Source organism: Hipposideros armiger, unplaced genomic scaffold (assembly GCF_001890085.2).
Source record: "Hipposideros armiger isolate ML-2016 unplaced genomic scaffold, ASM189008v1 scaffold_663, whole genome shotgun sequence".
NCBI lineage: Eukaryota > Metazoa > Chordata > Mammalia > Chiroptera > Hipposideridae > Hipposideros > Hipposideros armiger.
In genome coordinates, this window is record NW_017732013.1 from 390,224 (window position 1) to 408,090 (window position 17,867).

Sequence of the window (17,867 nt, forward strand, 5' to 3'; positions counted from 1 at the left end):
GAAGTGTTGAAGTTTCTAAAGTAAAAATGCACAGGCAGCTTAGATGCCCCCATGAACTGATTATCTGACCTCAGAATATTCCCATTAAAGATCAGTAATATTTGCTAGTGAGAAATGTTCAGGAATGCTCCCATCCTACATGGTAACTGTAACTTTTATGTTGCTCTATGTCCTATACATCTGTAATTTTCTCTTTCAAAATTTTTATCATTTTCTGATAAAACTTAAAATTTATTATTACCAATCCATTTCTTTATTGTTAATTCTACTTTATGCTGCTTTCAAAATGGATTTTTATTTTGGTTTTGTGCTTGGCTCATCTTAGTTGCTCTGTTTCATCAACTTACTTTTTGTTCTTGTCTTGATGTGCTTTTTTTCTCTCAGTCTTATGGATTTGGGCTTTTTTTCTGCTAGGAAAATGAGATTGCTTCTTATCATTATTCCAAGAAAACCTCATTTATTACAAGGACCCAGAGCATCCCTGAACAAAACTGTGATGTCTCTGTTTCTGCTCCATCCAGTGATGCTAGCCAATTTTTCTAGTGTAGGATATCATGAACAACCAACAGCACTTTACAATGTTTATAAATAAAAAGGCTTAACTACATAAACATAAGTGATCCATATTCATGATTGGGATTTTGGAAAATATAGAAAATAACAAAAAGAAAATTAAAAGTATTCATCTCCTTTCTTTTCTTATGTTGAGTGGAAACATCAAAAAACAAATATTTCCCTTTCTCTTTTCTCCAATACCATTCTCTAAAGGTAGACAATATTTGCCACTATCCTCTCAGAATTTTTTTCAATTACACACATGTACACACACACACACACACATACACACAGTTATTGTGCTGATGATTTTTATAAAAAATTCTATATGTATTTTTATGTAACTTGTGTTTTTACCTAAAATAAAACATGAACAACTATTTTAATTGATATGTAATCATGCCTTTTAATAACTATGCTGTATTTCTTGAAAATATTCCTCTGTTAATGGACATGTACTTTCTTTCTCTTTTTTAACACAGACATTGTTGCACTCAACATTCCTGTACCCATAGCTGTACTTTTCAAATCAGCATATAAAAGTTCCCCATCTGGATAAAGACATGCTAAATATTTCAGTTCTAGGATGTTTGTTTAGAATCATGTATGTCTTCCTTACCCTCTGGAATTTACACAGCAAAGATTTACTAAAAACTCAGAAAGATACAACTATATCCCATCAAAATAGAAAGCCATAACATACTCTGAGATTGAACGAGAATACATAATGTCAATGTATCAGTCAGCTATGATAATGAAAATGATGTGTATCAAGCGGCCTAAATACAGTGGCATACAGCAATAAGCATTTATTTTGCATCTACACATCGGTGGGTTGACTGGAGCAACTCTGCTTTGAAATACAAGGTGAAAATGCGCAGGCCAAGTGGGACAGCTGTTCTCCATGTGTCATTTATTCTTTGGGGCCTACCTAGCAGGATACATTGGGCATATTCTTCTCACCATCATGACTGAAATACAAGAAGTTAGTGGTGGACAAGCATACTTCTCCCAGCATAAGTCCAAAACCAATACAATGGAGTAGGGAAATATACTCCTTTAAGGGAGGTGGAGCGGGGGGGGGTGTGAGTCAATACAAATAGTGTAGTCCAACTGATAAAGGGTTCTGAAACAGGTCTTGAAAGATTTGTGCCCAACCAGGTCATCATCTGGAACACTCAGTTAGACCTCCCCGTTCTGAATATCACCATTGAAGTCCACCCCATGAGTTGAGTTTACACATCTTATTTCCTAGATGTGATGTTTCTCAGATTTGTCATCTTAGCTCCCTTTCTCTGGACACAAAATTTCCAGTGCCCTTCTGAAAGTCAGCTCATGTTTAGGTACTGTCTCACCAAATGCCTCAAAAACATCTGCTCTTCCCTCTATCTGGGACTCTATTTCTCCTAAAGAATCCAGAGTTTGAATTTATTTTTCTATCATTGATATTAACTACTATGATTCTTTCACATTAAGCTGGTTTTCAGCTCAAACCCTACCTTCCTGTCAAGGCACTCTTCTCTTTCTTGTAATTGTACAATTAATTTTTTTAACCTAAGAACAGCATTTTACATCTATATGTATTGCCAATTTTGTTTAATTGATATAAGCCAATCAGCTCAACTTGTTAATATCTTTTGGACTAGCCATTGTCATCTGTGACTAGCCATTCCTCCAGAACTAGTGTCATGCATCAGCTATTGATAGAGTTATGGTTACCACACTGTCGACCTTTCACCACTACATAGGACCTCTTCTAGTTTGCCAATGGTGGTTTATCCAATAATGTAGCTGCTTTGTTTCTTTTTCTGAAGAATTCTAGGTGCTCTGCATCTCCATCATGCTTCCATCATCCCCACACAGATATCTTCAGTAGAACTAGTCAACAATCAGCCTCATATTTCAACATGATATTAGCCCCCTTTCTGCAAGTGGTAGGGAGAATGATGGTCCCCAAAGATTTTCACATCCTAATCCCTAGAACCTGTGAATATGTTATGGCACATGGCAAGGAGTAATTAAGGTTGTTAATCAGCTGGCGTTAAAATAGGGAGATTATCCTGGATTATCCCAATGGGTCCTTGTCATTAGAAAGATCTTATAAGAGGGAAGCAGATGATAAGATTCCATTCCTTTTCATGGCTGAATAATACTCCACTGTATAAATGTACCACACAACATGGATAGACCTAGAGAATATTATGCTAAGTGAAATAAGTCAGACTGTGAAAGACAAAGGAAAAAAAAAGATTAGAAAGTGCAAATTAGTAGTCATAATATAGTCATGGGGATATGAATTACAGTATGGGGACATAATCAATAATATTGTAAAGATTATGTAAGGTGCCCATGATGGGCGCTGGACTTATTGGGGGATCACATCATAGACTGTGTAGATGCCTGACCAGTATGTTACACATCTGAGGCTGAAGTAGAATAATATTGAATGTCAACTATAAACCATATATATATATATGTGTGTGTGTGTGTGTGTGTGTGTGTGTGTAATCTCCACAGGATGTGGAGTACGACATAGGGAAGATAGTCAATGGAATTGTAAGAGCTATATATGATGTTAGAGGGGTAGTAGATTGGGGGGGTGGTTATCACTACGTGAGGGGTGTTAATGTCTGACTATTACATTGCTTTGTACACCTGAAACTAATAAATAAAAAAGGGGGGTGGGGGAAGCAGAAGAGGAGGTCAGAATAATACCATACATGAATTTGACCTGTTGCTGCCTTTGAAACTGGAGGAAATGGGTCATGAACCAAGGAATGCACACATACTGTAGAAGGCAGAAAAGCAAGGAAATGGACCCTCTCCTAGAGCCTCTGGAAGGAGTGCAGTCCTGGTGACACTTTAATTTTAGACTTCTGACCTCCAGAGCTGTAAGAGAATAAGTTTGTGTTGTTTGAAGACACTGTTTTTGGGGTTTTTTTAATTAAATTTATTGGGGCGACATTGGTTAGCAAAATTATATAGGTTTCAAGTTACATTTCTATAATACATCATCTATATATTGCATTGTATGTTCAATACCCAGAGTCAGTTCTCCTTCCATCACCATATATTTGATCCCCTTTTCCCTCTTCTGCCACCCTTCCTCCCCCCTTACCTTTGGTAACCACTCAACTGTTGTCTGTGTCTATGAGTTTTTGTTTCTTTGTTTGTTTGTCTTGTTCATTTGTTGCTTTCAGGTTTACATCCCATATATTAGTGAAGTCATATGGTTCTTGACTTTTTCTGTCTGACTTATTTCACTTAGCCTGATAATCTCAAGATCTATTCATGTCGTAAATGGCAGTATTTCATCTTTCCTTATGGCTGAGTAATATTCCATTGTATATATGTACCACATCTTTATCCAATCATCTACTGAAGGACACTTTGTTTTCATGTCTTGGCCACTGTGAATAATGCTGCAATGTTTTGTTAATTTGTTACAGCAGCCATAGAAAACTAAGACGCTGCTCAATGAAAAGCTTTTTTGTCCTGGCATTTCTCAGAGGGCAGATCTAAATGCATGGTTGGTTCTGTGCCCTCCAGGAGCACTATTGCGAAGTGAATTCATTACTTTCTTCATTAGTTCTGCATCATCGTGCTGGGCTCATGAACACCCCATCACTGGGTGCTCTGTGCATAAATAGAAGTGTGTTAAGAATCAATGGCTCTGACCTTTACTCCTTGTTCATGTTTTGTCATGTGTGGGCTGCTTGGCTTGACATATGAATTTACTCTCCAAAGGCCTGATGAGCGGGGTGCAGTTAACAGCCCCCAAATATTTCAGACATATGCCAATTGCAATTTCAATACACATTTTCTATTTCACCCTATCAACCTGGAATTGTTCCATTGGCAGCTAATAAAATACCAATAGGAGGAAAGAATTGACAAGGCATTGCTGTTTACAAAGGGACTAACCTTTGAGGATGATTAAAAATAGATGCCCTTTAGGAAAAAAGAACTGAGAAAGTGAATCTTCTCTTTTCTTTAAGTCTATGGTCCAAATCCAAAGATCAAACCTTCTTCCAAGTTTGTGAGCTTAAGAAAAGGATATTGTGAATTTTCAAAAATTCATTTGTGGTCTCTAGAAGACAGCTTTTTGGTTTGTTCCCTACTGAACACTTATAAAGAAACAATACTGCAACATTTGTCATGGCAAGTAAAAAGGTGAGTGTATCCTTCAGGCTGAAGACATGCCATGCATAAAGAACGTCTAGAAGCAAAAAACTTTGGGAGGATTTTCCAGCATGCTCTCTCACCTCTTTGGTCTTAATCCTCCCTCCTCTAGTGGCATCCAATTCTAAGTCCTAAGTCCTTCATTGTTGCTTTCTTTTGATAGCACTTCACCCTGGCTTGCAAGACACTGCCCAAGAGTTTCAAAGTTACCTTTCTATAAACTCTCATTCCTTCATTGCACCAATCTCAACCAGTATCATTGAGTAAAGCTGTCTAATTAGTCATTCATGCACCTGTGTTGCTAAGCGATAGCACCTGGATGTTTGCCTTTCCCAGAGGACTTGTTTTCCCAATCTTTTCAAATACAGATGTAATCAACCTGGATAATGAAGTCTTAAAATGAAAGCTTAACTCTTCATGTCTGGAATCCAATCAGTGGGTATGTGCTCAGGGGAGGTGATTTGGGTCACTGGAAGCTAGCTTTCTTTGTGCCCCTCAAATCATATCACTTGCACTACTCAAATTTCTGCCACAGCTTCAACACTTATAGATGAATGAAATGGATTCCTTATACATATTATGTATCATAATTATAGATAGTAACATTTATAGTAAGTCTCATTGTTCCCAACAAGGAAAGATTATTTCATGTGATCCTCACCATTAAGCCTATACAGTCAAGAATTCCACCATCTACGTGGTATACAACAGAGAGTCGACAAAATTTTTCTGTAAAGGGCCAGAGAGCAAATAAATACTTTAGGCTCTGTGAGCCATATGGTCTCTGTTGCAACTACACAATACTGCCATTGTAGCATGAAAGCAGCCAGAGGCAGGATGTAAACAAATGGGCATAGCTGTGTTCAACAAACTTTATTTACAAAAACATCTTTACTCTAGATGAGGAAAACATGACCCAGAGGACTTGAGGGACCTACCTCAGAACACACACAAATAAGAAACAAACCAACCCAGGACCTGAACCCATTTCTTTCTGATTCCCAATCTAGCTCTTGCTTACCATGCCACACTGCATTTGATACAGGGTCTTTAGCACTTGGTAGAGTCATGACTTTGGATCAAACCACTCACACTTTCCTCCCATCCTCTCTTTTCCCCACATGCATTTATGAGACAGCAACTGAGACTGGGGTTCCATCATTTTTCTGCAATCATGGGAACAGAGTGAAGGTAACCGACCCATGGGACTGAATCAGGTGACCTTGATGCTATTAACTCTCCTTAAAGAGTCTTGGCAGCCATAAGACAACATAATTAATGAAACTTGCTTTGTATATTCAGTCAGATTTGCCCATTCCTTCCAGAAACACATTACTAAGCCCTCCATCCAGTACAGAATGGGGGGTAGGCATCCCAGATACATCCATATTCAGCATCCTCCTGGTTCACTAGCAGAACTGGACCGAGCATCTGTGTCATGATGGAGGCTTTGCAGAGGATGAAGTTTTCAAAAGCTGTATTCCTATGCTGTGCTGGAGCCATTCATTTCCAGCTAGGCACCATGAGCACCTTCTCTGTGGGCCCTGCTGGCCTCTCTTTACCTCTCACCCCTGAGCGCCTTCCCAGGAAGGAGGAACCCTGAGTGAGCTGGTCAGGTGTGAGGACTCTGTGGTGGGGCCACAGCTGGAGTGGACGAGGTAGAACCTTTCCTCACTCCTCCCCTTCTCCCCATCATCATCATCATGCTCCTCTTCCTGTTTGTCCTTCCAGGAACCTTCTGTGTTAGACTGAGGTCCTTCTGCCCATCTGTGATGGGAAACAGAGCCATCCACTTGGCCTAGGCAGGCTCTCTTTGGCTACATTGTGCACACGGCCACAGCAGTTAATACATAAAGGTGACTTAGCCTTGCTTTGCTTCTTTTCCACACTCACCTCTCAGGAGAACCTCGTTGAGAGGATTATGTCATTTTGGCCAAGCACAGCACTTACGAGTTCCTGGCATCTGTGGAAAATTGTTCTCTCATGCAAACTCCATTCTGCCTCCACATTTGGTATAGTACCTACCACCTTTTAATATCCTTTTCCTCAATATAATCCCCTAAATCCAATTCATAACATTCCTCCACCATTCTAGAAACAGGAGCAATAGGAAGATTGAGATCATGCTAAAGTGCAATCCCAAACATGATACATATGTTCCAGCAAGTGTGGAAGCTGGAATTGTACCTGTTAAATGCATTCCTGTAAGTTGCCTTTGCACTTCACTCTACTGAAAATATCTTCGATCCCTCCCTAATTACATTAACTGATGGTATATCTTGTATATAGAGCTTTAGTTGATAGATAGCAATTTGCTAATATTTGTCACTGAGACGCAGTAACTGAAACTGTGGCCAGAGGCATGCAGCCACATCCTCTCTCCTCAATTGATCATCTTCATTCCTGCAAGATGCACAAACCTCTCTCTTTGAGGATAATCAATACAGTGCACTCAACCATGATTGTGGCTTAACTCGCTGTTCTTTGAAAAGTTAAGCCCTGTGATTTGCCTATAATTGGGCTTTCCAAAAAGTCATACCTGCCTGCTCAAGGGGGAAATTAAACAAATACTCCCTGTTTGCTGCCTCTTCCCTCCCGTCTCCCACCCTCTCAGCAACTGATCTCCCTGGGTCATTCTTTCCTCCCCAAGCCTCTCTCCATCTCTAGATGCCTGTTTGGATCTTGACAACCAAGGCTGTCAGCTGGTAGCAAAGCAGATGAACAAGAACATCTGCACTTAGGAGTTGCCTCCTTCCTCCATCATCTCCCACATCACCCCCAGTAATGGCTTTTCTGGGTTCCTTATTTCATAAGGCTGTGTTCAGCTCATCAGTTCAAACACTGAGGTAACACTGCATTGGAGAAGCAAAGGCAAAAAAAGAGGTAGAGATATGCTTTCCTGCATATGGGTCTTTTACTTTCAGGAAACACAGGGGAATGGACTCCATCTGGTTTCTCTTGCCATGTTTACTTTGATTCACCTTTAACAAGCTAAGAGCTTGAAGAATGAAACACAGGCACTCTGGTCTGCTTTGTAATAAAACATGCCTGCCTTGAGGTAGGATGGAACAAGGGAAGACACCATCCCACTGCTTTTCCACAGGGCTTGTAATATTATAACAATGTTGGCAATAATTATAGTAGAAATTGTAGACATTTATTGGATATGTACTGTGGGCCAGGTGTTATGCTTTATATGCATTATCTAATTTGAGCCTCACCACAACCCCCATGTGAAGTGGGAGCAGAGAAGCAACACAGTGCAATAGGTAAGTACAGAGACTTTGCAACCAGGTTGCGGGGGGGTATTGTATGAGTTTGCTGGGGCTGCTGTAACCAATTACCACAAACTGGGTGGCTTAAACAACAGCAATGTATGTCTCACAGTTCTGGAGGCTAGAAGTCCAAGATCAAGGACAGGGTTGGCTTCTTCTGAGGGCCATCAGGGAGGGATACATTCCAAGCCCCTCTCCTTGGCTTCACCCTGTGTCTTCATGTCATTCCCTTTGTGTGTCTATGTACAAATTTCCTCTTCTCACAAAGACACCAGTCATATTGGATTAGGGCTCACCTTAATTACCTCATTTTAACTTAATTACCTCTTTAAAGACACTATCTCCAAATACAGTAACATGCTGAGGTACTGGTGGTTAGGATGTTAACATATGAACATATGAATTTTTAGGGGTACACTCAATTCAGCCCATAGAGGGTATAAATCATGATTCTACTCTTGACTACCTGTGTGACTCTTATCCAGCTATATACTTCTTCATGCCTTCATTCCTAACCCCCAGGAGGCTGTTGTGAAAAATGACTGAGATAATGTATCTTAAGACTTAAAGCACCACTTGGTACAAGTTAGTCCTCAATAAGTGTTAGTTATTAGATCTCATCCCCACTTTACAGGTGAGTAGGTTAGGACTTCAATATATCTTTTAGAGGGACACACATCAACCCACAACAGTAAATAAAATAATTCTTAGTGGTAGAGAAAATAATGTGACAATCAATGGCATCATGGATTCATAATCTTCAGTATTTTCAGCAACATCTTAGTTTTATTTTATGTTTCTTTTCTTGTGCTCACTTCAAGTCAAGATGTTCCGAACGCCCTGTGAGATAAGTTTCCCTACTGCTCCCCTTTCTCCTCGGCCCCTCCCCTGCTCAGCATAGTCAGTGCTAATTAGCAGCTGTTTAATTATCAACCCAGCAGGGAAGTGAACTGGCCCTGATCCTTAGAGAGTCACATGTACAGTTAAGTTGTCCCAGATACTGGAAGCTTGTCTGTGTTCCATGCCTTAGGGAGAGACAATACGGCTTAGTAGAAAGCTGATAGCATTTAGAGGTGGTCAGCCTCGGTGACTCCACCATGTTTTCAACTGTTGGATAATGGCTTCTAAACCTCCATTTCCTCAACTGTAACCATACCATGCCACAGGTTTGTTGAGAAGATTAAATGTAGTGAAATGACCTTGTTAATGTAACTTGTAAAATAGTACACTAATGTGCAGTGATAGAATCTGATTTATCCTAGTATATGCACTGTGGAAGCAGAGAAACACTTGTTGATTGAAAAATTCTTAATTGAGGGCAGGGACTGAAAGGGGAAGGGCATGAGGGGAGATGCTCAGGTAAAATTGTGCTGTGCACATGGGTCAAATCCAGGTGTAAAAGTTGAACAAGAATTGTAGAATATTCATCTGTTCATTTTTAATAAAATAATACCCAGTAGTAAAAACTCCTGCTTCCTTATTTTTTTATTTGCATAAATGTTTAGATCAATGGACAAACTTAGGGAAGTATTCTAAAATAAAATACCAAAGCTACCTGTATATATTTTTGAGAAGGCAAAATGCTATAATTATTATATGCATGTCACTGGTACCACATCTAAGTGGTAATGAAAGGCATTATGTGTGAAAGGTTATAATCCACAGGAAGAGGAAAAGAAAAAAATTTGCCTTTTAGTTATAATGTGAGAAAGAAATATAGATGCTAGGAAATACTTCTCTGACATTTAGGGCTTTATCACAAATAGAATTACAACACTGAAATCTTCCCCAGAGGTCTTTAAAAATAGTTTATAACCTCATCTCTCTTGCTCATTGCAATTTTACTTATGATAGAAAACAATCCAAATGACCAATAAGAGGGAAATTGTTGGATAAATTATGCTAATGGTACATCACTCTATGGAATATTTAGGTAGCCATTAAAAATTAAAATATGAGAGCTATATAGCAGTATATTAAAATTCCTATGGTTGGATACTTAGTGAAGAAAGAATGCATAATTTTATCTGTAGTATGATTCTATTATGTAGGAATTAGGTTTGAAAGCAAATTCAGATCAGAAAAGAAGCCAGAAAAATAAAAGCAACTAATGGTATTACATGGTATAATTGGAGGTGGGGGTAGGGAGGGGGGAATGGAACTCCAGTTATTTGTGTGTAATAAGTAAAATATATATGTCTTAAATATATTTATCTCTCTTGGAATTGTAACTGTGATCTCTGTTGAGGACATGAAGATAAACTAATGCCCAGAAAGCCCTCTGCAGTCCTAGGAGTCCTAATTTTTAATAAGACGGGATGCAAAGTTGCAGACACCTAAGTCATGCTTTGGCGAGGAGGGGTGATGTCCAGAGAGTGCCGCATTCCATAGTGTCTCTGGTCTCCATGAAAACCTAATTTATGAAATTAAAATTTAATTATATGGAAATGAATTTAAACAGTCTTGTCATTAGAATGCATTTGGTCTAATTGAGTTTGGAGTGATATTGTAATAGCTGTTGTTACACTGTTATTTAAAAAGATGAAATCTGATGGGTCTTCCTGTTTTTATGCTACTGGGAAACGACATACAGATGAAAGTTTTCAAACTTCCACATGGTAAATGCTCTTGCTTAGCTAAGACCCCAGCAAAGGGAAGGTGCCATCTCAATGGAATCATTCCTGACAATGAATCCAGTATAACGGGAATCCCTCAGTGCAGTCCAGTCACAGCCTCTCATTAGTAAACAGAGCAGAAAAAGGCTTTGCTGTGAGATCAAAATGAGAAGATTCAATGGCCAAATTCATCTGTCTAAGTTAAAATGGCACTCCTATTTGAATACAGTGTCCGCCCTTATCCATGGTTTTGCTTTCTGTGGTTTCAGTTACTGGCAGTCAATCTCAGTGTAAAAATATTAAATGGAAAATTCCAAAAATAAACAATTCATAAGTTTTAAATTGCATGTCATTCTGAGTAGATTATTAAAATCTTGCACCATCCCACTCCAACCCACCTGGGATGTGAATCATACCTTTGTCCAGTGTATCCACGATGTAGATGCTCCTCATCTGTTAGTCACTTAGTAGCCATCTTTGTTACCAGATTGACCATTGGTGGGTATTGCAGTACTTGTGTTCAAGTAACCCTTACTTTACTTAATAAAAGCCTCAAAGCGCAGGTGCTGCTGGCAATTCGGATATGCCAAAGAGAAGCCTTGAAGTGCTTCCTTTAAGTGAAAAGATATATGTGTATAGAAAAAAAAAGTATATATACGGTTCGGCACTACCCTTCGTTTCAGGCATCCACTGGGGAGCCTTGGAACATATTCCCTGTGGATAAGGGGAGACTACTGTACTTGCTTCCACTGTAAAGAAGGTTTTAAGAGGGATGTGTCATGGCTCTTTCCGGGTTGAGAACTCAATTCACTTCAACATTTTAAATGTTCTACATTAGCGAATATATACATGCACAGACACACATATAAATGAATGTATATATTCTGTGGCAGTTGTGAGAATGTGCTGCACAGACCTCTGACTCCAAGGAGAGTAATTGACCAAGGACCCCAGCTGTTGCACTCTGAAATCTATCACTTTGTTGGCAACAGGTCACGCTGGCTGCGGCTGCTCCACCCAGTGACTGGGCACAGCAGGAACACTCATGCCTGGTTGACACAGGTTTCTTCTGACAGCTGACTTGGGATGCCCAACAGCTTTGCTAAATCTTCTTTAGACTAGGGGGCAGCCGAAGACTTTTTTGCCCAACCTTGTTCACTCTCTCCCTTATGAAGCCAGACTTGCATCATAGTTTGTTGCATTTTCTCTCCCAATAAAATCCTTGCATGCCTAATTTTATCTTGGCACCTGCTTCTCAGAAGATATATATATATATATATATATATATACATATATATATAGTATACCACATACACACACATGCACACACATATATTTGAGTCATAATTTATCTCCATTTGATAGATATTTGTTGTGCCCAGATTTTGCCAATACAAATACACATCCATCCCATTTATTTTTCAATTATTTTGCTATTTCTTTGGGGGATTTTGTTTTAAACTTCGCCACAGCGAATGTCTCTTGCTGGAATGCCTCCAAAGAATTCACAGAGCAAATGCCACACCTACCACTTCTTTTCTACATGGATAGCATTTTGGGTAAAGTTAAAAGTTTTTCTGGCAAGTGAGCCCTAGGCCTTCTGCATGAGTATGTAGAGCAAGGAAGTGAGAAACCACTCTTCCTCAGTGTTCCTGCACATTCCAGGGAAATAAGAAGGGAAGGGTTTTGGCCACATGTGTGGTCTCTTCATTCCTCCCTGTTCATCACCACTCTTGACTTGGACCATCTTGTCTTCCTCTTGTCCTATATTCGAGTTCTTGATTGCAAGTCAACAGGAGTTGATTCTAGGTCACTTGAGCAAAAGAAAGTTTATTGGAAAGGTTTGAGGAGCTCACAATCTATGGGAAGCTGAAGGGTTAGCTTTGGGGGAGCCCCAGGGCTGGGCTGTGGGCTTCACATCCTGAAAGATACCCATGAGGCATCTCTGAGGTGGAGAGAGCCTTCAGTTTCTTTACAGCAGGCAGGTGCTTCAAATTTCACTCCCACCAAAACAGAAACCAGCAGATTCAAGGTAATTCCCCACATATACTGGGGAGATTTGGGGAAAAGGTAAATAAATGTTGGGTAGCAAAATATAAATTAAAAAGTAGTAAGTATCCAGCACACACTCTCTTATACAATTTCAAAGTCCTTGAGTTTGTAGATGTTCAGAGACTAGCCACAGCTATTGGATGATAAATTAGTTATTGCCCAAATGAAAGAAAGTTTCCTGGTTGGGACAGAGCCTAGCTGTTTTTTGAACTAATTCAAACCCTAAGTTTCATTTCCATCCAAGGCCTTGTGTTCTGTTTTATTGCCCAAAAATAAAGTGTTGTCATTGCAAGGACAGCATCATCATCCATCAATTTCTCTTCAAAGGTCCCTCACTTACTTTCTAGAGCTTTGCTGTGGACTTACTGGCTCTCCATGCAGGTTTTTTTGGTTTGTTTGTTTTGGTTTTGGCTGACTCCCAAATGTGATAGCACAGTACTGTCAACAAATGGAAAAGCTGGGAAGCCCTCCAGAAACATGATCGATGCACTTTTCACTCTCCCTCCCTGAATCCACCTCACTCTTTCCTTCATAGGAGTATTCCCTTGCTTTGTTTACTTCACTAATTGACCCCACCACCTTATCTTCCCTGAGAGTGCTTTTCTCTACCTAATTCTTGTTTTTTTAAATTAAAATTTATTGGGGTGACAATGGTCAACAAAGCTACATAGGTTTCAAGTGTACAATTCTATAATACATCATCTATATATTGCATTATGTGTTCAAAACCCAGAGCCAATTCCCTTAAGGAAACTCACTTTGAGCCATCACTAAGCCTGTTTGTTCAAAGCCAGCAGAAGTAAATGCTCTTGGAAAATCATCATAAAGTGTGAGTATATATAAGATGAATCGGCTTCAGCTGAGACAAAAAACCTCCTTATATGCAAATGGAATTTGAATTCATGGAAATAAATTCCAGAAGAGGGATGTTCAGATTGATATTCAAGTAATATGCCAGTATTGTCATTCCAGGTAAAGATGGTCTTGCAACAAGAAGGATTCAACCGAAAAAAGCGAGGGTATAGAAACATCAATGAGATAGACATCAACATGAATGACCCTCTTTTTACAAAGCAATGGTATCTGGTAAGTGTCTCTGTATTATTCTTATGTTTCTCATCTTGAGACTTCAGATAAAAGTTGCATTTCTATTTCCTCATTATTCTTTGGAATCTGAGCCAGCATCTGACTCAGTGAATGACTCTGTCCCCTCTCATATGTATTGATTTTCTATCACCACTCATGCATTTCATTCTCTAATCTGCTTTCTTCTGAACTGCTAAATAGCCATGATCTCCTAGGGTCAAAGCAAGGGATCTAACAGGGGATCAGGCTCTTCCAGACTCTGAAAAAGTATACCAGTGTATGAGTGAAGGCTTGCAAAAAAACCATATAAAAGTCAAGTCAAAAATAGGGGAAGTTATTTAGGGTCTCAACAGTCAGAGTAATGGCAGGACTTGAAGAAACCACAGGCATAAGAGAAAGGATCAGGTGACTTCACAAGGAACAAGCAGGAGACCTTGAAGACTAGAGTAACAAAAGTTGCGTCTATTAGTGCTTCCTAAAATAACGGCTAAGTTGATGCAGGATTCATGGCAGGGAAACCCAGTCTGTCTGGTGAAATGAGCATTTTCTGGCTCACCAATAGTCCTTCATGATCCATCTGGATGGGTTGAGTTATATTTAAAAGGGCCTCAGTGCCTCCAAACCAACCAAACTGCAGGACATATTGAGGGAAAAGGAGTGACTAACTTATAAATGTGAGTAAAACTTTATTTAAGGTTCAAAGATGTTGAGAGAGAGAAAATAAATTACGACACTGTGAACTGCTACATTCTAGAATTGCATCACAAGCCCCCTCTTGGAGCTTCAGAGCTTGAGTATGCCTTGTGCTTTTTGGCATGGAATTCTGAAAATCCCATCTGGGTGACCACATGAACTTGTGTGTACAGTCAGTCCTACGAATCCCCACGTCCTGCATCCACAGATTCAACCACTTAAAGGTTGAAAATATTCAAAACAAATTCTCAGAATTTCCAAAAGGCAAAACTTGAATTTTTCACATGCAGGGCACTATACTGAATCCATGAAAATGAAGTGATGTGTAGACATACCCTGCATTAGCCTATATGCAAAATATAGGTTATATACAAACATTACACCATTTTATATGAGGGATTTGAGCAACCATGGATTTTGGGATCCACAGGGGTTCTGGAACCAATTCTCCTCAGATACAGAGAAATTACTGTATTTGTCAGGATAGGCTACATATCTTGCAATAACAACCCCCAAATCACAGTGGCTTAATGAAATAAAAGTTTTCCCTATTCCTATACATCCAATGCTTCATAATCCCTCAAGGGCTCAGGCTGCTCAAACTCCATCTCTGCTCCATTTTGATCCCTACATTTATGAGTTCCTTAAGAAAGGGAAGAGGCAAATTGCACACTGGCTCTTAAAGCTTCTGACTGGATGTAACAAACGACACATGAGCTCACATTTCATTGGCCAAAACCAGCCATGTGGTCATTCTCACTTCAAAGGGAATGGAGAGGTGTAATCTTAACATATGCCTGGAAGGAAAAGAGTGACCATTTTTATAAAGTGCACTAATGACATTCACATAATGTTTTAGCAATACCATAAAAACCAATTGGTCACTATGGGCTTCTGCCAGTACAAACTCTGATATCACTATTCATCTTTAAGAAAATCTGCACAGGACAAAGATGCATGAAAAAAGAGTAGTGAGCATATTTATTTGGAATTTTTCTTGGTTTTCCTTTATTTCTTCTTTTGATTTTTTTAAGGTAGAGGATTTATTTTTTATATTTATATATTTTTTGCATTAGAATATGCACTAAAGGTGAACCAGCTATCTTTAATTCAGTTCAACAAATATTTTTAAGCAAGATTGGTGTGGTAGTGCTGAAATCACAAAGGTAAATAAGACATTTCCCTCTTGCAAAGGATATTGTATTTAGTAAGGAAGAAAATCATATTCAGATAAGAATAATCCAAAGCAATGTGTGCTAAATTTAAAACATGAGGTATAAATAAAGAACTACAAAAGTGAGCGTTCAGTTCTAAATTGGGAAGGGTTTCTTGCAATGGCAGCTCTTAGGAGTTTAAAGATAGCAATTTGGTCATAAAAGATGGGAGGATTGAAACTGTATTTGCATACTTATGTAAAAAGTAAAACATCAATTGTGTAGATTAAAAAAATGGAAGGAGAAAGCCAGAAGAATGGGTGGGGGAACACCCAAAAGCACCAGTTCATGGAAGATGTCACCTTTGAGCTGGCCCTGGAATATTGGATGACTGCAAAGCATGTCAAGCAAACATTTTACACAGGTGCTTTCCTACACCAAACTAATAAGATTCTCTGCTTTGGAATTCCTACACCAGATCAATACGGGGCAAGCTGATGGCACTCCTGGCCTTGATTTGAATGTGGCAGAAGCCTGGGAACTGGGATACACAGGGAAAGGTGTTACCATTGGAATTATGGATGATGGTGAGTATTTCAATGCCTTTACATCATTTGGAAGTAAGTGTGTCTTTGCATGCCTTCAGAATATAAGAGAGTCACTGTTTTGGAGGCAGAATAGGCTGATGCTGGGCCTGATGACCATCTGTACTGTGGCCAAGCCCTCCCCTTCCTCCAAATCCATGGTCCTCAAATTTGAGAATGCCCTTAACAAATCTTTATTGAATTAATAAAATTTTAAAAATAAACAAATGAAACCTGACTGTCACTCAACCTTAGTTTTGTATTAGGCCACTGCTTATACCTTACCTTAAAACATCTTCTGAACCTCTTTATATTTACCATCTATTTCTCTAGACCCACACTGTCCAATGTAGTAGCCACTAGCCATGTGTGGCTATTTACATTTAAATTTTTAATTAAAGCTAAATAAAATTAAAAATTCAATTCCTAGCTTCATTTCAAGCTCTCAATACCCACATGGGGCTGACCACTGCTGAAATTCAAGCCAACTCCATTTTTATCATCACAGAAATTTCTATTACACAATGTAGCTCTAGATCCATGAAATAGCTTTTAGCAGTAGGATTGGGACTTAGAGACTTTTTTGCTTTATTGTTATTTTCAGAATGAACCCTTGTAAAGCAGACTTTGATAACATTTTATGACACATGCTCCCTATAATATGTTATCCTATCCCAATGCATGCCAGATAAAGATTGAACAGAACTTTATTTTTTATAGTTTGTGATATGAAAACCAAGGGGTTGGATGAATTGGTGTTTTCCTAACTCCACATGTCCGTGGCTCTGCCAAAATTCTGGAGCACCTCTGCCCTGTAGTCATCTCACTGGGGATGTACTGTCGCCCTTCATTAGCCGTCTGGGTCCTCCAGTAAAACTCCACTGTGCAATAATAGCCCAATTACATATAAAGACTATACAGAGATGAAACAATGGAGCCTTTCCCTTCTGAAGATCCTCAAAGAACACTATGTTCTCTAAAGCAAGCCTTTGAAGCAGAATTGATGGGAAAACAAGGGGAGCCAGGGTGATTAAAATTGCTGCTGTCTTTGTGTGGGCTCATTAAATAGCAACATAAAAACAATGCCTCGCTGTTTTCTGAAGTGTTCGATGTTTTGAAATGGATGTAAAAGCTTTCTCCAGTGGCTGAGGGCTTTCACAAGAACAGACCTCTGTACAAGAGTGTGTGTGCACAGATGTCAGGAGCTTATAGCTGTCTCTTTCTTCCTAATGTTTTGGTTTAGAAACCAAAGTGGCTAAGGCCAGCTCACCTAGGAGAAAGATACATCTAGGTTTGGGGAAAGCCTGCCAGAATATATTGTAATGACCATTTTAAACACCGTATCTACTGGGTATCCCCCTACTAGGTATTAGAAAAGCACCCTAAAAGTGCCACTACAGTAACAACAGACAGTCACACCGTTCTTTTGAAACCTCCAACAACCCTGTGATACTCACTTTGAGGCTCTAACTGTAGCCCCCTTGACTGACTGTCCATCATCCCATCCAAAAATAGCAAAGCAGAGGGTGACTCCTGATTCTGTTCCACTTTCCTGGCTTAAGAGACCAAGTTCTTCAGAAAGCTTTGGAAGAATTTGTTTGATGTTACTTCTTCTCCTGATCAGTGGCCTTCGGGATCCCCAAAAAGCAAACTCTCTGCCTCCCAATTTAA

The 17,867-nt window shown here is 39.3% G+C and overlaps 1 protein-coding gene across 1 annotated transcript in view; it reads left to right on the forward strand.

The window, feature by feature from the left end:
* Positions 1–17,867, forward strand: part of PCSK2 (proprotein convertase subtilisin/kexin type 2) — a 294,044-nt gene that overhangs the window by 141,496 nt on the left and 134,681 nt on the right. The window contains exons 3-4 of the mRNA XM_019626211.1: positions 13,652–13,765; positions 16,091–16,199. Of these exons, the coding sequence (XP_019481756.1) occupies positions 13,652–13,765; positions 16,091–16,199 (223 nt within the window). The remainder of the gene's footprint in view (positions 1–13,651; positions 13,766–16,090; positions 16,200–17,867) is intronic.